The sequence below is a fragment of the Ramularia collo-cygni genome, assembly GCF_900074925.1.
Source record: "Ramularia collo-cygni strain URUG2 genome assembly, contig: RCC_scaffold02, whole genome shotgun sequence".
In the NCBI taxonomy this organism is placed as follows: Eukaryota; Fungi; Ascomycota; class Dothideomycetes; order Mycosphaerellales; family Mycosphaerellaceae; genus Ramularia; species Ramularia collo-cygni.
In genome coordinates this window covers 1,706,433-1,729,066 of record NW_019716256.1, presented here as the reverse complement: position 1 = coordinate 1,729,066, position 22,634 = coordinate 1,706,433, and the positions used below count along the sequence as shown (strand labels likewise).

Genomic DNA, 22,634 nt, shown 5'->3' with positions numbered 1-22,634 from the left:
GGACAGCGCTGACCGGGCCACGTGAAACAAATGTTGGGCTGGACTTAAGTTTTGTAGATCACTGTGTGTGCCGCCCGCAGAATGGCAACCAATTGGAGGTCACCCTTATGCTCTTTTCACTCCCATTAGAATATCAKCGTCCTTGTATGTGGTACATATCTAGGAGGTATTAAAAGGCATTTCTGGAGTTGGAATGCCACGGGTGACGGATGATCGGCCCGGCTTGTCGCCGGAAGATGACATCGTTCACGCCGCAAAATTGAGGGCGATCTTTTGCACATCACACTCTCCATCACTCGATCTTGTCTCCGTCTTCTTCTTCTCCGGGGCGACGGACCTGCCGGCTGCCGTGTTGCTCATCATGGTACTTGGACTAGCAAGCAACAGGATACTCGAAGTCTAGACTGTTGACAAGTCGGAGGTTTGATGGTGCTCGGTCGTGCGTGAGCGTGAAGTCGACGCGACTGGAACGGGAAGCAGCGACTCAATACTCCAATGTTTCGGCTGCCTCTCGTTTACGGCAGGCATGCCTCGTCATTCCTGCGAACTTATAGGTGAGTATGGGGAAGTACTGTATCTTATCGTCGATCTGCGTGTGGCTCTTTCTCTCGTTACTACATATCATTGCATCTGCCCTTCTGGCATAATTCCTCTTTGGTATCTAGAATCATCAAGATAAAAATACTTACTCGAGTGTCTTCGAGCTCTATCAACAGCACACGCTATCTTCCTCCAGACCCCGATTACGGAGAAGAAACCCCGCCACCATGGCGCCGGTCATCTGGGGCCTGAATCTTGGGGAGGTTCAATGGAGCAAATTCAAGAGCAGTTACATGTGGAACACCGACTATCATCTTCGACGGACCAAGTTCATCGTGTACGTACGGAGAATTGCAAGCTTCAACAAGCTCATCACGAGGCTCGTGAAAAAGACCACGAAATGCTAAGAATTCCAAAAGATACCAATGCGCCCTGATCTTCTGCGTCGTGTCGGAGAGTCTTGCGACTGCGGCTCTTGGTGGTGAGAGGCACTGCGAACGTCGACAACCGACTTGACTGATCCTCATGGCCTTCAGATTATCGTTTTTCGCAACAAATGGTCAAGCAGCTCGACTCAAGTGTTTACKTGTACAACAATGACTATATCGGGACCGCATCCTTCAACATTTTTGTGCGTTGCTTGCCTCGCTCCGTACACAATCCCTTCTAACCCTTTTCCAGGCCGGCATCTTCGTCGCCAACATCTTTGGAGCAGCATTCTTTGTATGTTCCTCCGTGTATTTCCGCAAGGAAGAAATCTGATGGCTACGCAGTTTGATCTTTTCTGGCCCGAGCGACACGAGTCAAAAAGCGTCATGATCGCATGGAAGACATGCGGCGTGTTGTCGTGCATCTTCTCCCTGGCCAACGCTTTGTGGTTTACCGTGATAACGGCAAGGAACTGTGGTTATTTCCGCGGAGCATCCTACGAGTACGGCCAATCCTTGCTGTCACAATACACCGTGGATGGCGGTACCCCATTGTGCTACAGACACAACCCTCGCATTGTTGCAGCCGCTGTTTTCGCCTGGCTGGGATTTGTTAGCGTGGTCCCAAGGWGAGTGCCTACTTTCGCGTGAACCTCACAGTCAGTCTCTCTGACACAAGTAACAGCTGCATTCTGTTATTCCTGAGCATCGATCATATCGAGAAGGGCCCCGGGCCAAAGTCCAAACATGCACGCGCGAGAGATGCCGCCGAAAAGGCTGAGGGTGGGATGTCAGAGAAGGAGGAAGGGTTAGAAGCGAATCCACCAGCTCAGCAGCCTACCGTTGGTGGATTCCAGCAACAGAGCATAGATGGAACTCAGCAACAGGGCGTGGATGGAGCTCAGCAACGGAGTGTTGATGGATCAGCTGCAGATGCCCCGGAGGCCGAAAGCACTCCAATTGGAGGCCGGTAAACACCGGTGCGGCGACCGCGGCGTGTACAAACGCTCCCAAATTTTGTCAGCCCGCCTTTTCCGCCGGTTCAGCTATCAACTCAGAGACCGACAACGCCATTAAATCGGCCATTGGGTGCATGGAGCGATGTCGAAAAGCTGCTGTTCAAAGTCTTCAACAATCGATTCGGTTCAAATTCCAGAGCTATTGCTGCAGCATTGGGTAGCAAGACTGCAGCCGAGGTTGAAGACTACTTTCGGGAGACAACACGAGCAGGACCCGATGTATCAAAAGAGCAAGCTTTGCGAGCTCACGCTCGCATTGCCGCTCGCACCGCAAGGGGAGAGGCTGTTCAACCTCCAAGGACTCCCCCGCGTACTCCTGAACAACCAGAGCGCAGCTCAACACCAGGACATATTGCATATAGGCTCGCCTCCCCATCGGATTCTTTGAACAACAGTGATTTGACCCGCAGCTCGACATTCAGCTCGTATGCGAGACCTAAGCGAAACTCCCACGACGAGACCCCCGTATCGAAGCGCACTCGTCGGCCTGAAGGCAATGTGGGAGTATCTCTCGGCGAACGGAGCCTGGCGTCACTTACGAGCGGTGTTGCCGATAACGCATATATCTCTCGTTGATTTGTACCCGGATGGACGTTGTGGGATACATCCTTGCAGGTGAATGCATGGACGTTTGAGCTGCATCGATGGCATCGATGGCATCGATGATATCTCATATGTCCATGGGGAGGGTAGGACTAGTGACGAGGACAGATCCGTTGATTGGAATTGGTTGTTGGCGACGTATGAACAGAGCTACAATGACATTCGCTGGTCTCGGGAAGAAAATCAGATCTAGAAACCGTTCTGCGTGAATCACCGCGAATTCCAAGAATGAAGACACCCGATCGATCTGACAACACCGACCACGTGCTGTAAGAAAGCCTGCGATCATCAGGGACTGAGGACACCGCTCCGCTCGTATATACAAGTGATGTCGATCAATCGAAGGCGGCACGGCACGACGTTCTGGATATCATGATTCAGTACGGATGCAGCAAGGTATGCGAGCATTCTCGGCAGAAGAAAGGCTTATGATGACGATGGAGAGAYTTATAAAGTGCTTTGTAGATGCCACGAGTGGGCCACGAGTTTCTTTTTTTCTCTAGTTCTTGGAACGTGTGAGAAGTACCAGAGAATGGGGATGGTGCCGCGTGCGAAGTTGATTATTACAGCTTACAGTGTCGAATTTTGCCTTTTTAGGAAGGTACACCAGTGGGATGAAGTTCTTTGATCCGCAGGCTCCACGAGTACGAGCAGGTGGTTGTAAGCGGAGTCACGAACGAGGGTTTGGGTCGGGAAGTGGAGAGGAGAGGAGTGTTTGTAGTGTGATTTACGTACACTAGGGGAAGGGCTCTACATATGTGTGCAAATCCGGAGCAGGAAGTGCTCATTGATTTGCAACAAGACACCACCACATACCCTAAGCAACACAGCACAGCATTATCAACATTAAGTTCTCGTTATTCTTCCTCCCGGCTTTCGTCGCCAGTACTCTCGMTTCTCCAATTGAACAACTCCAAGATTCAGACCTGACCAGCATCTTATCCACGCTGCAAACCAGCGTGAAGGCTCACGGTGCTAAGATGAGTATGTTTCCCTCGATCCCTCCACCTTGACATTCCAAGTACCATTCCACTAATGTATACGCTACCATCAGACGAGTCCGCGTCACACTTCACCGGCTCCGCTGGAGATTGGGATAAAGCAGTAGTAGCAACCGTAGACCGCGAGATCAAAGCCCTCGCAAACAGCCTCYATGCCGCCTCCTTATCTATCACCATAGAGAAGGGCGTAGGCAATTCTCAAGAGAACAAACAAATGGCCCTTAAGATCTTCCAGGATGTTTCTGGAACCATCTCCGAGATGCCAAAGAACGTACTGTGTATGTCATTCCCCAATCTCCGTATCCTCTCACCGAATGCATGGTTTCGCTAATCAAAAACCTCACAGCAAAAACAAACCCTCCAGCTCTCGCCGCCTTGGCGAATGCAATGGGAGATTTGTCTGTCCTTCTTACATCTCTTGTGGAGGGAATGACGAAGCTCTTGACACAAATGGCTCAGACTGTGGTTGAAGTGCTTGCTGAGAGTGTTCCGGAAGTTCTTAAGAGTGGTGGGTTGCTGACTCCTGTAGAACCTGGGTTGTTTACTCCTCCTCCTCCAGGCCCTACTTCTTGAGTACTTTCATCTTTTCATCTCTTCGCTGGAGGAAATAGATTACAAGTAGCAGCAGAGTTGATAAACATTGGGGTTCCGGTTCCGCTACTCGTCGAGCGCACCTTTCATATGTGATTTTCAAGCCGTCGGACGCCTGCGTGTATGGCCCCGCCAAGTGAAGTCGCTCGTTTCCTTGCCCCTCCATCCTAGGCTCACCTCAATTGTCCGCCAATGGCTGGACCCTGCATGATAAGCTGACTGAGGTGCTCCGAGCTCGCTTGGGAGTCATCAAGAAAACAATAATTCTTGTCAATGCATGCACCTCACTCACATCCTCACCACGAATCCACTCACACTCCACACACACTCCACCTTGCAGAAGTTTTCTACTCCCTGCACACATCAAAACCACTGCATCCTCATTAGCTGCAGCAACCTCTTCACCACCCTTCCAACCACCACCCCAAGACCTCACAACACAACCCGTCACAACCGCGACCATGAGCAAGGGAAAAGTGTGCTTGGCCTACTCGGGCGGTCTCGACACCAGCTGCATCCTCAAGTACATGCTGGTATGTCGGCATGCAAATTCTCACTTGCGTGAAGCCGAGTGAAGCTGACACCCCTTCGCAGGATGAGGGCTATGAGGTTGTGTGCTTCATGGCCGATGTTGGCCAGGAGGAGGACTTCAAGGCCGCCGAGGCAAAGGCCCTGAAGATTGGTGCCAGCTCCGTTCACATCAAGGACCTGCGTCGCGAGGTCAGTACATGGACAATATCGAGGACAATTGCAGGCCAATGCTGACTTTTCGCGTCCAGTTCATCGAGGAGTTGTGCTACCCAGCCATCGCCTGCAACGCCATCTACGAGAACGTATACCTCCTCGGCACCTCGCTCGCCCGCCCCGTCATCGCTCGCGCCCAGATCGCCGTGGCTCAGCAGGAGAACTGCTTCGCCGTCTCCCACGGCTGCACCGGCAAGGGCAACGACCAGGTCCGCTTCGAGCTGGCCTTCTATGCTCTGCAGCCCAGCATCAAGGTCATTGCTCCATGGAGAGACCCAATCTTCTACGAGCGTTTCCAGGGCCGCAACGACCTGCTTGACTACGCGGCCGCTAAGGGCATCCCCGTGACAAGCACCAAGAGCAAGCCTTGGAGCATGGACGAGAACTTGGCTCACTGCTCGTTCGAGGCCGGCATCCTCGAGGACCCCAACGTCACGCCACCAGACAACATGTGGGTGTTGACAACCGACCCAACAAAGGCCCCTGATGCCCCCGAGGACTTCACCCTCACGTTCGAGAAGGGTCTGCCCGTCAAGCTCGAGTATGAGGGCGGCAAGAAGGTCGCTACCGATCCCGTCGACCTCTTCCTCACTGCCAACACCATTGCCCGCAAGCACGGCGTGGGCCGCATTGACATTGTTGAGAACCGCTTCATCGGCCTCAAGTCCCGCGGCTGCTACGAGACTCCCGGTCTCACCATGCTCCGTGGCGCCCACATCGATCTCGAGGGACTCGTCATGGACCGCGAGGTTCGCAACCTCCGTGATCAATTCGTCACATTCAACTACGCCAAGCTGCTGTACAACGGTCTGTACTTCTCTCCAGAGCGCGAGTTCCTCGAGGCTAGCATCGTCGAGTCACAGAAGAAGGTCAACGGCTCCGTTCGCTGCCGTGTCTACAAGGGCATGTTCAACGTCATCGGTCGCTGGTCCGACACCGAGAAGTTGTACGACGCGAGCCTGGCGTCCATGGACGAGATCGGTGACTTTGCTCCTTGCGACACCACTGGTTTCATCAGCATCAACGCCATCCGCCTGAAGAAGTACGGTCTGTCCAAGGAGGCCGAGGGCGTGAGTCTGGTTCACAAGAACTAGGTGGATTTCCTCTCAAGAAATTGAGCGGAACAGCTGGTCAGAGTTTTAGATCCCTTCGGGTTGATCTTCATCAGGGCGGCTGATTGTCTGAGTTTTGTACACAAGAAGAATAGAGTCGTTCTTCTCGATTACAGAAGAGCTTGATCCTCACGGCTGGGTAAAGTCATTGATCCCCTTGGGTTGATCTTCTTGACATGCTTGAAAGGCGTTTGGAGTCTCGTGYGCTTTCAACTCCAAGGCTTTGGAGATCCATGCGAGCAAGCGTGGTGTGTACTTTACTTCAWATGAAATGATCATCATGATATAGACTTGTGGACAAGGTTTTGCTTCCAATGTGGTGATGTGAGTGTGCACTCAAATGTCAAGCGGCAGGATCAATGAACGCTGCGGATGTCATCATTAGGGTCAGGGTTTGGGTAGTGGGTCTCCGCGATCTTTCAATGACGGTAGGGAGCTATGACAAGATTCCAGTCCAGTAACCATACAGCTGGTCGAGTATCGTCGAGATATGGTAACTGACGGTGCTATCGCCTGACCGCTCTCAATGTCCTGCATCGGACGTTTCAGAACGACGTTCAGCTGGGCCAACGACCAGACAGTCCAACATCAACCACCAAAACATCGTCAGTGGCAACACTGGCAGCCCATCAAATCAAACATCACCTTCTCCCAACAGTAGGCCGTCGACGCGTGGGATGGATGAGAAGAAGCAAGACGATGCCTTCACCAAAACAATATTCTGCCATTTATACACGCTCTACTACAGTAATACATTTGWTCCATGCCGAATCTAAAATACCGAAAGCGCGACAGCGATAACCTGCGCGTCGCTGTGACTGATGCTCACAGTCGTAGACTTCACGCCAGACTGCTCAGCAGCAGCCTTTGCGTCACCGTGCAACTGAAAGTACAAGTTAGCTCAATCCACCACATCAAGACGAGAGATCAGACTTACAATCACGGTCGGCGCACCCGACTCATCATTGGAGATTTCAATGTCCTTCATCGCGGCACCGCCACCACGGCTAGCCACCTTCAAGCTCTTGAAGACGGCCTCCTTGGCACTCCACTTACCAGTGAAGCTTGCCTGGGGAGAGGGTGCCTTGCGGCAGTAGGCAATCTCTGCATCCGTAAAGTTCCTTTCGATGAATGTCTCGTTGGTGATGTCCAGTGCATCAATCTGCTCAATGTCGACTCCAGGGTTGGAATTGGTGGATGCATTCGCTGCAATCAGCGACTCGACCATCTCAGTTGTGCCCTTGTTCTGGACCTTCTTGACAGGAACCTGCGGGTACGTGTACTCGGCGGTCTTTTTGTCARCGGTGACACGAGCGTCAGGGTTGAGGAAGACCTTGCTCTGCTGGGCATCCTCGTAAGGCGACTTGCTCTTGGCGCGGAACATGGTGTTGTTGATGAGACCGTCATGGTAGTATCGGTAGGCCTTCTTCTGACGAGCTTCGACCTTTTGCTTGTATGTCTGGAACTGTGCCTGGTCAAGGGAAGCATACAAGTACTTGGGGTGAATACCGATAGCCTGTGCACCCTTCTGACCAAAACCGAAGGAGGTGACTGAGAAAGCCTTGATGCCATCGGTCTGGATGCTCTGGCTGGGATAGACGATGAAATCGAACTTCTCCATAACCTTGTCGACATTGTCTGCGTTTCTGTTACCGGGAACAAGACCAGTGTTCAGGACCTGCAGGCAGCCGTTGAACATCCATGCACCGGCAGCACCCTTGGGGTGACCTGTCAAGTGCTTCTGGAAGATGCCCATCAATGCATTACCCTTCTTGCGACCGAGATGCTTCATCTGCTGGCAAATGACATCAGACTCGTTCTTGTCGTTGGCGACGGTAGATGTTCCATGGAAGGAGGCAACGTCGAGGTCGTCGATAGTCAGACCCCAAGTAGCGAGAGCTCCACGTAGTGGCGCGATGCGTGAATCTTGCTTCCAGAAGTTGTTGCCAAAGCTCTGCTGAGCCTCCTTCACCTGCCTTTCGGCCTCACGCTCGATGTGGTTGGCGCGGTCTTGCATGTACTCTGACTCGTTAAACTCGCTGCCAGACTGTTTCATGGCCGAGACTTCTTCGTGGAGGTACATGAGCTCAGACTCCTGCCAGCTCTTGATCTGCTTGCGGCGCATATCCATCTGTCTCTTCCTGTACTTGATGTCAAGAAGCGGCGATGGGAACTTGGAAGGCTGCTCGCGGGCAGAGGTGAGCACACCCTGTCCTGGGGCTGGCACGGAGCGACCGATCTTGTCAGTGGCCGTGGCAGTGAAGCCGAGAACACCGTAGATTGGCACGCCCATGTCGAGTGCCAGCTTCGCGTCCATGATGACCTGCATACCGCAACCCTGAGATTCCATGAATCCGCTGCGGGTAGTGGTAGTTGGGCGGGACATCTCCTTTGGCGTACGACCATGCGCAAACTCGTCCTCGGCATTGCTGGTGGCCTTCATGTTGGCGAATTCGTAGGAGCCTTCCTCCTGGAAGTCATCGAAACCACCCACAAAGCACATGCGTGCCTTGCCTTCCACAATGCAGTCATATCCAATGTCAATGGACTCAACAGCAGTAGCGCACGCACCGACGGGAGTCCTGATGGGACCAGTTGACGACATCAACAGCATGTTCACCCATGCGCTCATAGTGTTGATGAAGGACTCCTGTAGWATGTCCTTCTGCAGTGGCTTGTCTAGGAAGCGGTCCTTGTACATTCCACGAAGGGCCGTAGTTCCACCAATACCGGAACCGATGCAGTTTCCAACCTCCGAGATGTGGACATACTTGTAGAACTCGTACGGATCGGTGATACCAGATGACATGAGACACTCAGCGGTCGTGACAAGCACGTACAATGTGACTGGGTCAACCTGAGAGATGATGTCGTCTGGAATTCCGTAGCGCTTGGCATCCCAACCAGTTGGAATTTGACCGGCGACCAGGCGGTCGAAGCGAAGAGCCTTGGGAATAAGCAGAGTGGCACCCTTCTTCAGGCGAACCTGGAACTCGCCAGACTCCAGCTCGAAGACTTCGACCTTGTCGCCGTGCTCACGCTTGAACTCTTCGGCAGTCTCCTTGGCAGACTCGAATGGGTCAAGATCCTCTTCAATCTGGATCTCCTGCATGAGCTGCTTCTTGTTTGGGTCGTAGCCGTGGAAAAGCTCCGGTTCGATGAGACGAATACCAGAGTGCTCGAGGATGTGCTTCTCGTACTTGGGCTTGATGTCCTTGTCATCGACTGGCTCTCCAGTCTTGGCATCGACCCAGCCGGAGTAGGACTGGCCCTTGAGTGGGCCGTTGTGGTTCTTGATGAGACCCATGAGCCAAGCCATCTCGACACATCCCTCCAAGGAGAAGTGGCCGTACGCCTCCATCTCCCATCGGGTCCTCGAGTTACCCCATGGTCCGACCTCTGCGAATCCTGTAACAACGACGACCTTCTCAAGATCAACCATGCCCTTCAAGTTGTCGTTCAGAGGCGCAACCTCCTTGTCCCAGTCTGGCAGGTTGGGGAAGTCAAACTTCAGGTTGGCACGCTTCTCGACCTTGACAGTCTTGTACAGGGCTTCGCTGTCCTCGCCATTGACAATCTTGTTCTCGACAGATGTCTCCCGGGTGACAGCCTTGCGGATCTCGGAAGTCTCAGTGATGTCCTTACGGAGCTTCGTCATGAGGTCCTTCAGGTTGGGCAAGAATTGCAAGCCACCGTTGAGATCGGCAAACACCGGCTCCGTCTGGCAGAGGTCGGAGATGGCAGGCGACATCAGACCCAGCAAGTTGAAGGCCATCTCTTGCTGCGAAAAGGTGCGCACTCCGTACTTCTCAACACCCTCAGCAACGATGTTGTTACCGCCCATGAGGCCAGTGCCACGAGTCCAGCCGATGACAGCACCGCATATAGTGAGGAAGTTGCCCCAGCTCTCAGAGTGCCACCTGTTGAACAGAGTCTCCAAAGCCAGCTTGGACTCGGAGTAAAGACCATCGTTACCGAAAGTGCCGTGGTTGGGAGACAGCGGCAGAATGACTTGGGCCGGACGGGTCTCAAACCCACGAGTTGCCTTTTGTGACTTGACGGCTCCGAGCATACGAAGCAAGTTCGTGAGCATGATGCGGTGTGCGAGCTCCGACTTGCTGTCAATGCTGTCAATCTCGCGACCATTCTCTGGGATAGCAGCAAAGGGAACAACGTAGTCTAGGTCCCATCCGAGGCCCTTCTTCTCGTCATAAATGTATTCCACCAGTGCGTTGACATCCTGCAAGCTACCCTGATTGAAGGGTACGACAACCAGTTGGGATCCACGTGCGCCGTAGCGGGCGTACATCGCCTGGTAGTACTCCGTCACCTCACGAGAAAAGCGAGAAGTGGTGACAATCACCTTGRCACCACCGCTGATGAGACCCTGGAGGACATCCGCACCGATGGATCCAGCACCAGCGCCAGTCATGAGAACATTCTTGTTCTGGAATGTGACACCAGACTTGGCGGCCTGCTCCAGGCCATCAAGGTAGATACTGGTGAGCTTCTTGCTGTATTCCCAGCCATGCTCCTCTTTACGCTTGAGATGCAAAAAGGGGACAGTCTCGACCTTGCCTTGCTTGCTTGGGCGGGCACCAGTGGTACGTCCGCCGTTGCGAGCCTTTTTGATGTGACCGCTGGGCTTGGAGCTCTCCGTTGGCATGATTTGGCCCTCGTTCATGGAAAGAGAGCGCACAATGTTGCTGTACAACGACTTGATTTCAAGCTGCGAAGACTTGGAAAGCTTGTGCTGCTGGCGGATGAGCTTGTACACACGCTGCAAGTCGTTCTGCACCTTGGTACGGTTGCCGTACTCGGAAATCTTGCCACCATCGGCCATCTCTTGAACATAGTGTTCAAGCTTGCGAACACTTGCACGTGGAGCTTCCTTGTAGTCCATGTTTCCACGAGGGTCAATCTTGAGACTTGGCGCCGTTGGGACGTTGACATCCTTGTAGACGGGCGCCTCGTTCAAAACTTCGCGGCAGTTCTCAATGAGCTGCTGGCCGAGTTCCTTGGCCAGCTGGTACGTCTCGCCACGCTCCGTAGGGCAGTGATCGATGTGGTACTGCATGAAATCCAGAAGGGTTGGGTTTGATCGGTTCATGATGAGGATACAACGAGAGACAATCTCTCGATCGACAGCCTTCAGACGACCAAATATGATATCGTAGAACATGGTGAGAGCGTCTTGTCGTGCCCAATTCCAGGATGAATCGTAAACACGGGCCTTGAGAGGAGTGAATGACGGCTCGATTCCGGCAGCATAAAATTCGCCATGCTCGGTGTTCCAGAGATCGAGCTGTGCTTGCAGAGCGGCTTCGTTCTGCTTCGTTGCGAGAGCAGCCTTGTCGCCCGCGCGAAGATCCATTTTCAGATAGCGAGCGAACAGCTCAAGCTGCTGCTTGAACAAAACGCGCTGGTCTTTGGTAAGCGCATCGAGTGCCGCAGGATCCATCATCATGCCACCGCMCGCTGCTCCACTGTCGCCAGCAGCCGGTCCTGTTGAGAGACTGATGCCTGCCTGCGCCGCGTACTTTTGTGAGACCTCATCTAACCATGATTTTGCGTCGTTCTCAGAACCAAGACGGGCTGCAGGCTCGCTGGTCAAAGCGAGAAGCAGCACACCATCTTGTCGGCCGGGACCAAGACCCCACCTTGTTTCCAAATGCTTTCGTACGGCAGTGATGTTGAAACCACCTGGCATCTTCGATGATACCATGCGTGCGATGAGGGATGTCGATTGTTTGCCCAGCTGGCCATTGAAGGTAGCCTGCATTGAAGCACCGAGCTCATCGAGAGGAGTGTCCTCTGGCTTCTCTGGTGTCGAACCGAATTCCTTTCCAAGGTCACCGAGGATCTCGTTTTGGAGAGTGGATTTTCCTGAATGCCTACATTAGCTGCGTTTCCTCTCGAACGTCCACAACATAGCTTACCTCCAACCAGATCTTTGATGGCCTTGCCGAGAGGAATGTCGGCAAAGGGCTTCTTGAGCTTCTGCGCTACCAGTGTCCGGACAATGTCAACAGCGCCTACTGGAGCATCTGGCACTGATGCCGCAGGACCGGAGCTTGCTGGTGCTGGAGCTGAGGGCGCTGCCGGTGCCGCAGAAGCTGTAGACTGAGCGGCTGGTGCACTCTCGCCTCCACTGGGTGCTGGCGCCGCTGGCTCGTCCTCGACTGGATCGACATCGTAGTAGATATCCTTGGCATCCTTGTTGTAACACAGAATCTGACGCTGAACCGATCGTGCGGCATCATACGCCTCGTACTTTGCTGCAAGTGTCCGCTTTGCCATTCCGCCCAGTGTGTCTGCTGGGCCAACCTCCACTATCCGCTCAGTGGTCTTCTCCCCGAGAATGACATCCTGCGTCTCGATCCATCGTACGGGCGAGGCGAATTGGTAGGCCAGGAGCTCCACCAACAGGGTGTGGGCGAGATCCTGTTCTACTTCGGGGCGCATGCTGGCGGGTTGCACCCAATGCGGGTGTTTGAGAGGTTCGAGGAAAAGCGAGGGCGAGGTTATTACGGCTTAGTTGTATGCATCAACCATGCGCCACAAGTTGAATGTAAAGGCGTGTAGGTGAAGTGTTGATTATGCGGAGGTACGGAGTAGAAGATGATTGGGATGGAAAATTGGCGGTTGGACCGAGCACAAGAAGCAAAAGCAGAGCTCTGTATTCACCACCCGCACCAATTCAACAATAATGTCAATGCGGTTGAGGATCAGGATCATGCACTGGGTTTCACAACAAGAACGCCCAGAGGGTGAGAGGGACGTTGGGGTCATTCAATGGCTCTTATCCACCCATCCATCCAACTCTCTCTTCCGAGCGACCCCGGAAAATGTGTTGATTACGCTTGTTGGGGATTTTTAAGAATCGATCGCACGGGCTACGTACATACATGTACAGGCCTCCATTCTACCGCCTAGCCGATCTACGTGCAACGTATGTCGTTCAGATAGCAGTCAAACAGGACGAAGGAATTGATGGTCATTGGAGCACATAGACCTTGGTCCAGGGGAATAAAGCCGGTTGCTGCGGTAGGTAGTTACCCAGAGATTCAAATCGTGTTGAACAGAGAGCTGTGGAAAGCTTCGTCCCGATTATGCAGGATAGATATGCAGGGCGCTGGTTGAGAGCTTTCGCTTCAACGATCCGCGAGAAGACCTTACGTCGGTACATTGATCAACCACATTGTTGCCTTTGACCAATTCTCTCGCCCTTTGCACCCCGTATACTCTCCTCCCCCTCCCCTCCTTCGTTACTGCGAGCCAGCGACAGCAGCATACAAGCAAGCAAGCTTCCCCCGTCGCTCTCGCATTCGGCCGCATTGGCGTCTCCGTCTCCGCAATTTTAGCGGCTCTGCTACAGTTGAATACCACAAAGCTGGTTGAAAGTGTTCAGACAGGACCTTTGATCGATCATTCGTGAGTGGACCCGATCTCATTGAAAAAAGCACCAGGCATTGCATCCGATATCAGGAAAGATCGAACTGCCAATACCTCTGCAAAATCTCCGTCAGCGGCATTGGTCGAAAAGCCCCACGAAAGAGAATGCGCCAGAATTCGCATCAACTGCAATGACTACGCCAACTCAAGAACTGACGCCGCATGTGCAGTGGAATCAGAGCGACTCTTCATCCCAGCGCCCCAGAATGCACGGCACCGGGCCCTCAGGCTCGCAGACCGGAGTCTCTACGCCACGATCCCAAGCAGTATCTCGACCTCTCACTCTCACCCACGGCTCGCTCGAATACAACTTTTTAATACCCACCGCCCTCCATTTCAACGCCTCACAGCTCAAAGATGCCTTCCTCGCAACCCTCCCAGAGCCCACCGACGAGCTTGCTCAAGATGATGAGCCTTCTTCCACCACCGAACTGGTAGCTCGCTACATCGGCTATGTTGCAAAGGAGGTCGACGAGGGCGAGGACCCAGAGCTTTTCAGCGAGGTGCTGAAGCTGGTCCTGCAAGAGTTTGAGCGTGGTTTCCTTCGTGGTAACGAAGTGCACGCTGTGGCGGCGAGTCTGCCTGGCATCTCGGAGAAGAAGCTGATAACTGTGCAATCGTACTATGCCGCACGAGCTGCGGTCAAGCGGCCAGTCCGTTCGCACGAGTCTGCTCTTCTCCGTGAAGCCGCCGATGAGAACGCGTACATTTACGCTGTTTTTGGAGGTCAGGGCAACATTGAAGAATATTTTGACGAGCTTCGCGAGATCTACAATACATATCCATCGCTTGTGAGAGATTTTATCAATGTGGCTGCGCAGCACTTGCAATTCCTGGCACGCGATCCGCGAGCATTCAAGAGCTATCCCAAGGGCTTGGATGTCATGCGATGGCTGGACAACCTCGATTCTCAGCCAGACACCGACTACCTCGTCTCTGCACCTGTGAGCTTTCCTCTCATCGGACTTACACAGCTGGCACATTACGTCGTCACCTGCAGAGTTCTCGGCACCCACCCAGGCCATGTACGAGACAGACTCTCGGGAACCACTGGTCATTCGCAGGGTGTGGTCACTGCAGCTGCCATTGCGGCCTCATCCAACTGGGAAACGTTCGATAAGCAGGCCAGGAACGCCCTGACGATCCTGTTCTGGATTGGAGCCCGCAGCCAGCAAGCTTACCCACGAACTTCTCTTGCTCCAAACGTTCTGCAGGATTCGAATGATGCCGGCGAAGGTGTCCCTACACCCATGCTTACAGTCCGCGACCTCCCACGCGAGACGGTAGAGAAGCTCATTGAGACTACCAACCATCATTTGCCAAAGGATCGTCACATTGGCATCTCCCTGGTCAACAGTGCACGCAACTTTGTGGTTACTGGTCCGCCAATGTCTTTGTACGGTCTCAATCTGCAACTCCGCAAGATCAAGGCCCCCACTGGTCTTGATCAGGCCCGGATTCCTCACACAGACCGCAAGGTCCGCTTCACCAACCGCTTCCTGCCCATCACGGCGCCATTCCACAGCCCGTACCTCGTAAAGGCTATCAAGGATCTCGAATCAGACCTCGCAGAGATCAACATCCCCGCGACCGAGCTCGGCATTCCAGTATACCACACATACACAGGAAAGGATCTTCGCGATCAGGGCGCAGAGAACATCACACCTGCGCTTGTGAAGATGATCTGCCAGGAGCAGGTTCTCTGGGAGACCGCCACGGTCATGCCGAACGCTACTCACATCCTCGACTTCGGTCCAGGTGGCATTTCTGGTCTGGGAGTTCTTACCAACCGCAACAAGGATGGAACCGGCGTGCGTGTTATTCTTGCTGGCACCATGGATGGATCCAACACAGACGTTGGCTACAAGCCTGAGATCTTTGATCGTGACGCCGAGCACGCGGTCAAGTTTGCGGTGGATTGGGTCAAGGAGTTCGGTCCCAAGCTTGTGCGAACATCTGCAGATCAAACGTTTGTCGACACCAAGATGAGTAGACTACTTGGTCTGCCGCCTGTCATGGTTGCAGGCATGACCCCTTGCACTGTTCCTTGGGACTTTGTGGCTGCGACAATGAGTGCCGGTTATGAAATCGAGCTTGCTGGTGGAGGATACTACAATGACAAGACCATGACCGAAGCCATTGCCAAGATCGAGAAGGCAATCCCAGCAGGACGTGGAATTACCATCAACCTGATCTACATCAACCCTCGGGCCATGCAGTGGCAGATTCCGATGATTGCGCGACTGCGCGCTGAAGGTGTCCCAATTGAAGGACTTACCATCGGTGCTGGTGTCCCCTCGATCGAAATCGCCAAAGAGTACATCGAGACTCTGGGAATCAAGCACATCAGCTTCAAGCCAGGTTCTGTCGAGGCTATCCAACAGGTCATCAACATCGCCAAGGCCAATCCTGACTTCCCCGTCATGATGCAGTGGACCGGTGGCCGTGGCGGTGGTCACCACTCCTTTGAGGATTTCCACCAGCCGATTCTGTCCATGTACAGTAGGATCAGACGATGCGAGAACTTGGTCTTGATCGCTGGATCTGGATTCGGTGGTGCGGAAGACACATATCCCTACATCAACGGTGAGTGGGCGCGCAACTTTGGCTACCCACCCATGCCCTTTGACGGTGTCTTGTTTGGAAGCCGTGTAATGGTTGCCAAGGAGTGCTACACCTCCAAGATGGCAAAGCAAGCCATTGTCGATGCTGAGGGTCTCGAAGACCATGAATGGGAAAAGACCTACAAGGGCCCCGCTGGTGGTGTCATCACCGTTCGCTCCGAAATGGGCGAGCCTATTCACAAGCTTGCCACCCGTGGTGTCAAATTCTGGGCTGAGATGGATCAGAAGATCTTCAGCTTGGACAAGGCCAAGCGTATCCCCGAGCTGAAGAAGAACCGCGAGTACATCATTCAAAAACTCAACGATGATTTCCAGAAGCCATGGTTCGGCCGCAACAAGGCCGGTGAGTCTGTCGACCTCGAGGACATGACTTATGGTGAGGTTGTACGTCGCATGGTTGACTTGATGTATGTCAAGCACCAGAAGCGATGGATCGACAAGTCTCTTGCACGGCTGACTGGTGACTTCATCCGTCGCATTGAGGAGCGCTTTGGATCTGTCGAAGGCGCCAACTCCATCATCCAGAACTACAGCGAGCTCGACGCACCGTTCGAGACTGTGAAGAAGGTGTTGGAGGCATACCCCGAGGCTGATAACCAGCTCATCAACGCTCAGGATTGCCAGCACTTTTTACTCCTCTGTCAGCGTCGCGGACAGAAGCCAACACCCTTTGTGCCTTGCCTCGACGACACTTTCGAGTTCTTCTTCAAGAAAGACTCGCTGTGGCAGTCTGAAGATCTTGACGCCGTAGTTGACCAAGACGTCGGCCGTGTTGCCATCCTGCAAGGGCCAATGGCTGTCAAGTACTCGAAGATCGTTGACGAGCCCATCAAAGACATCCTTGACGGTGTTCACGAAGGCCACATTGAGCGCTTGACCAAGGATCTCTACAATGGCGACGTGAACAAGATCCCAAAGATTGAGTACTTTGGCGGCAAGCTCATCGAAGTCAGTGACGAGATCAACCTCGAGGGTCTTACCATCAACGAGACGGAGCAAAAGTTGCTTTACCGCTTGTCAGCTGTCTCAACTTCCACTCTCCCACCTGTCGAGAACTGGATGCAGCTACTTGCCGGCAAGGCACACACATGGCGCCACGCTTTCTTCACCGCGGATGTGTTCGTCCAGGGTCAGCGGTATCAGACCAACCCAATGCAGCGTGTATTTGCACCGACTCCCGGCATGGTGGTAGAGATCTCGCACCCCAGGGATCCTAAGAAGACCGTCATCAGTGTGAAGGAGCCTACCCAGGGAAGCCAGTACGTCCAGACCATCGAGGTCAGTCGTGCCGCCAACGGCGAGATTGTTCTCAACATGATTGAAGATCGCAGCGCCACTGGAAAGCCAATTGCGTTGCCACTGCGGTTCACCTACCACCCAGAGACAGGATATGCTCCGATCCGCGWAGTCATGGAGTCACGAAACGATCGCATCAAGGAGTTCTACTACCGTATCTGGTTCGGTGATGAGGCCTGTCCTTTCGACACTCCAGTCACCTCTCGATTTGATGGTGGTAGAGCGACTGTTACGAGCGAGGCCATCAACGACTTTGTCCACGCTGTAGGAAACACTGGCGAGGCCTTTGTTGACCGTCCAGGTAAGGAGGTCTTCGCCCCCATGGACTTTGCTATTGTTGTTGGCTGGAAAGCCATTACCAAGCCCATCTTCCCGCGCAAGATTGACGGTGATCTTCTGAAGCTTGTCCACCTGTCCAACGGCTTCCGCATGATCCCCGGTGCCACTCCGTTGAAGAAGGGAGACGTGCTGGACACCACTGCCGAGGTCAACGCCGTCATCAACCAGGACTCTGGCAAGATGGTGGAAGTCTGTGGCACCATCACTCGGGATGGCAAGCCAGTTATGGAGGTCACTAGCCAGTTCCTCTACCGGGGCGCATACACCGACTTTGAAAACACTTTCCAGCGCAAGGACGAGACCCCAATGCAGGTCCACCTTGGCTCCACCAAGGATGTTGCTGTCCTTCAGTCAAAGGAGTGGTTCAAGCTCGAGAACAGCGACATCGACCTCCTCGGCCAGACTCTCACGTTCAGGCTTCAAAGCTTGGTCCGCTACAAGAGCAAGACGCTCTTCTCGTCCGTGCAGACCATTGGTAATGTCGAATTGGAGCTGCCCAGCAAGGAGATTGTCAAGATCGCCTCTGTTGAATACGACGCTGGAAACTCCTACGGCAACCCTGTGCTCGACTACCTCACCCGCAACGGCTCTGCGCTCGACCAGCCGCTGTTGTTTGAGAACCCGATCCCGCTCAGTGGCAAGACTCCTCTAATCTTGAAGGCACCTTCGTCCAACGAAACCTATGCTCGTGTCTCTGGCGATTACAACCCCATTCACGTTTCTCGYGTATTCTCTCAATATGCTGGTCTTCCTGGCACCATTACTCACGGCATGTACTCCAGCGCGGCCGTGCGTAGTCTTGTCGAGACATGGGCCGCCGAGAACAACGTCGGTCGTGTTCGCAGCTTCCACGCATCACTTGTCGGCATGGTTCTACCTGACGACACCATTGAGGTGAAGCTGCAGCACGTGGGCATGGTCGCCGGTCGCAAGATTATCAAGATCGAGGCCGAGAAGCCTGAGACCGAGGAGAAGTCCGCAGAGAAGGTTTTGCTCGCAGAGGCCGAAGTCGAACAGCCTGTGACCTCGTACGTATTCACCGGACAAGGTTCTCAAGAGCAGGGAATGGGAATGGACCTGTACGGCTCCAGCGAGGTTGCGAAGGAGGTCTGGGATCGTGCCGACAAGCACTTCCTCGACAACTATGGTGAGTTCGAGTCATACTTCTTGTCCGCCACGCACCCAGAACTAACAAACTGCAGGTTTCGCAATCACCAACATCGTCAAGAACAACCCCAAAGAGCTTACCATCCACTTTGGTGGTGCTCGTGGCAAGGCCATTCGCAAGAATTACATTGACATGAACTTCGAGACCGTTGCTGCTGATGGCAGCATCAAGTCAGAGAAAATCTTCAAGGAGGTTACGGAGGAGACGACCTCCTACACCTACCGCTCGCCTACTGGTCTTCTTTCTGCAACGCAATTTACTCAGCCAGCTTTGACTTTGATGGAGAAGGCTTCGTTCGAGGACATGCGATCGAAGGGCTTGGTCCAACGCGACAGCAGCTTCGCTGGTCACTCTTTGGGAGAGTACAGTGCTCTTGCTGCGCTCGCTGAAGTCATGCCAATCGAGAGTTTGGTGTCGGTCGTCTTCTACCGTGGTTTGACCATGCAGGTCGCTGTCGAGCGTGATGCGGCTGGCCGCTCCAACTACTCCATGTGCGCCGTCAACCCATCCCGCATCAGCAAGACATTCAACGAGCAGGCTCTGCAATATGTTGTTGAGAACATCGCCGAGGCTACGGGCTGGCTTCTGGAAATTGTCAACTTGAACGTTCAGAACATGCAGTACGTCTGTGCTGGTGATCTGCGCGCTCTCGATACCCTCACTGGCGTGACAAACTACCTCAAGGCACAGAAGGTCGACATCCAGCAACTCATGCAAACCCTGTCCTTGGAGGATGTCAAGGCTCACCTCGTGGAGATCATCAAGGAGTGCGCGAAGCAGACGGAGGGCAAGCCAAAGCCGCTCGACCTGCAGCGCGGCTTTGCCACCATCCCACTAAAAGGTATCGATGTGCCATTCCACAGCACTTTCCTCCGATCTGGTGTGAAGCCGTTCCGGTCGTTCTTGCTCAAGAAGATCCACAAGACCAGCATYGATCCCAGCAAGCTCATCGGGAAGTACATCCCCAACGTCACGGCCAAGCCGTTTGAGCTCACCAGAGAGTACTTTGAGGATGTGTACAAGTTGAGTAAGTACAATGATATCATTGCATCATCGAGCTTTATACTAACAGCTTTGTAGCCAAATCTCCACGCATCGGAAACATTTTGGATAACTGGGAGAAGTACGAGAGTGATGAGCCGCACATTCAGCGTCCGCGTGCTGGGAGCATGGCTGTCCCCAGCTCGTAATTGTGTGCATCAAGACGAGTTAGCCTATTGGCCGTTAGTTGTGAGCAGGGCGTTCGGCATGGCATGTAGAGTACGAATTTATAAACGCCTATTCTTGTCTACTCTGCTCGAACCGTTAATACATGTGTATCTGCCGTCGGCGCGACAGTGACGATACACAGAGCCTGGGAAGCCCTGATGATGGTCTCATGCCCAGCCTCACGTTCAAGGATTCATACCAAGGTACGCTGAACCCTTTACCGGATGGCCCGAACATCGCAGGGACAAGGTGTTGGTGAGACCCTGGCGGCGTTGTTTCCACCATTGTCATCAGCCGTCATGAAATGAATATGCGTCGTACGAGCAGAGAGAGAGAGCCCTTCCAAGTCGTCTAAGCTGCAAATTCACTGTTCTGCCGCTTGCGAATCTCGACCGCATACAGTCCATGTGGCACGGCATCGACAAATGCGAAGAAAGCAGGGTGAGTAAGCCGGGATAGGCGATGTTGTTCTAAAATGGATGAACTCTGATTGAATCTACTTGAGGGAAAATTCCCTCGGCTATATAGTCCTGCCTGAGTTACGTAGCTACTTAAGCCTTAGGCATACATGCTTAGTTCTTAAGTGGAGACTTTAAGAACATCCTCCCCTACTAAGTCGTTTTGCCCTTAAAACTATAGGAGTTACTTAAGAGACCTAAGGGGTCCCTATAGGTTATTTTATAGAGCCCTATCGCTTAAGTAAAAGGCTTAAACGTAGGGTTCACTTCTACCTTACTATAAGCTATATCCTTTATATAGCTAGCGGCTTAGAGTAGTACGTATATAGCGTATACGATTAGCTACTTCGGCTTAAGTAGGTAGTTATAGTATAGCGGAGCGGAAGTAGTATACGGGGTACGGGAGCGTCGAGGCGTAACGCATATCCGGTAGCTTAAGAGCTGCTAGGGCATATATTAACTCGCCCTCTTAATCTACTAACCTTCTCCTCCGCATCTATATCTATCTTCCCCTTCCCTAATTAAGTCCCTTAATTAATACTTCCCCTTCCTCTATCTATTATACACGTCTTCTCTTATACTAGCTATATATATTAAGAAGCTATAGGCGATARGCRTATAACTCGTAGCTAGGCGRAGGGATCTAAGAAGAGCGACGACGGCRATAAGGGYAAGAAGGGTAACGGTTAAGACCCGCTAGTTACYYTAAGCGCGAAATTACTCGGAAAGCGACCTACGGCGAATACTAGCGATATCGTTATAAGCTTAAGGCGCTCTCTACGCTCTTAYRACTTAGGCGCTACTYTARGCTTATCTCTAGGTAAGGTAACTTCTAAGCTACGTCTAAGTCTCTCTAAGGCGGATCTCCGGAAGGAGAGGGAACTATAGRYRATTAAGGAAGCTTTAAGTCCTTAATCTCCTAGTTACGGYACTCTAAGCYRTAGTATAAGCGTTTAGCGGAAGCTAGTRCCYRTAATTCCGGCGRTAGCGATAGCTACTCGTATAGAATAYRAGAAGTTYRGGTTCGATTAAGTTAGCGGTYWAGTAAGTAAGGCGAGCCTTCGCTAGGGAAATAATAAGATATCGTCCTTTAATCCCCTCTTAAACCGCTCCTTAGAGAACTTCCCCCGAAGCTTTCGTAAGTAATACGATAGTCTCTTAGTCTTTCGGCCTCGTAGTTAAGGCGGTTTTAATCTAGTAGCTACCTCGGAGCGGCTATTTATACGGTTAGTAACTCTCTTAGAGCCGAGTACGATAAGCTTAGATAGTGTCCTAGGCTTCTTACGCATTACCGATACTTAGATACGTAAGGTAATATTTATCCTAATCCTTCTTAATAGGCGCGTTAGGCTATAAGAGCGCCTTAAGAAGTACGAAATCTATAAGCTAGGCGCTATTATCGAGGCCTTATACTAATATTAGCTAGACGACCTTCGCCCTATCGAATAGAATACGAATATCGGCTATATGCCTAACTACTTACTATAGTAGCGTTTAGGCTCTCTTTTTTCTTAAGCGCTAGGCGGAGCGCCTAAGCAGGCTTATAGATACCGTTATAAGGCCCGCACGATTAGCCCGTTTAAGAAGTGTCGTTATAGAGGACTTAAGTAGGGAGCTTATAGTAATTGTCTCTAGGGCAATTATTAGTAGGAGTGTAACTTAGCCGACTAAACTATAGTTAAGAGCAGGAAGATATAGACTCCTAGGAAGAAGCCTTAAGCTAGCCCTTCTATTACTCCGGCATCTCGGCGTCGTTAGCTTAATAATACTAGGAGCAGAGAGGTGTCGATTATCTCTATCTCTTCTACTAAGACGAGATTATCTAGTACTTCTAGTTCCTCTTAAAATAGTAGTCTAAGCTAGTAGCTATTATAGGGCATTTAAGAAGCTAAGATCCTAGACTTAACTAAGGAGGATAAGGAGGAACGATTGTAGTAGGCAATTGCCCTCTCTCTTAAGATTACTCGCTCCGGCCCTAGTAGAATCTATCCGCTAGGTTAAGCGAACGCTCCTTAATTAAGCAAGGTTGCTCCGCTAGTCGGCCGTT

The 22,634-nt window shown here is 52.6% G+C and overlaps 4 protein-coding genes; 3 read left to right on the top strand and 1 right to left on the bottom strand.

Annotated features, from left to right (window-relative positions):
* Positions 1-767: 767 nt before the first annotated feature.
* On the top strand, positions 768-1,942 carry RCC_02214 (uncharacterized protein; the record flags this gene model as incomplete). XM_023767496.1 has 6 exons in its annotated part: positions 768-877; positions 960-1,021; positions 1,077-1,171; positions 1,222-1,263; positions 1,314-1,597; positions 1,654-1,942. 6 exons carry the CDS (start codon positions 768-770, stop codon positions 1,940-1,942), a joined length of 882 nt encoding a protein of 293 aa, XP_023623264.1.
* A 2,701-nt stretch (positions 1,943-4,643) lies between these two features.
* Positions 4,644-6,020, top strand: RCC_02213 (probable ARG1 Argininosuccinate synthetase; the record flags this gene model as incomplete). XM_023767495.1 has 3 exons in its annotated part: positions 4,644-4,715; positions 4,777-4,902; positions 4,962-6,020. The coding sequence occupies 3 exons, from the start codon at positions 4,644-4,646 to the stop codon at positions 6,018-6,020; spliced, it is 1,257 nt and encodes a 418-aa protein (XP_023623263.1).
* Positions 6,021-6,810: 790 nt separating this feature from the next.
* On the bottom strand, positions 6,811-12,503 carry RCC_02212 (probable fatty acid synthase, alpha subunit; the record flags this gene model as incomplete). XM_023767494.1 has 3 exons in its annotated part: positions 6,811-6,921; positions 6,976-11,924; positions 11,978-12,503. 3 exons carry the CDS (start codon positions 12,501-12,503, stop codon positions 6,811-6,813), a joined length of 5,586 nt encoding a protein of 1,861 aa, XP_023623262.1.
* A 1,196-nt stretch (positions 12,504-13,699) lies between these two features.
* On the top strand, positions 13,700-20,110 carry RCC_02211 (probable fatty-acyl-CoA synthase, beta subunit; the record flags this gene model as incomplete). XM_023767493.1 has 3 exons in its annotated part: positions 13,700-18,899; positions 18,955-19,947; positions 20,001-20,110. 3 exons carry the CDS (start codon positions 13,700-13,702, stop codon positions 20,108-20,110), a joined length of 6,303 nt encoding a protein of 2,100 aa, XP_023623261.1.
* Positions 20,111-22,634: the final 2,524 nt, after the last annotated feature.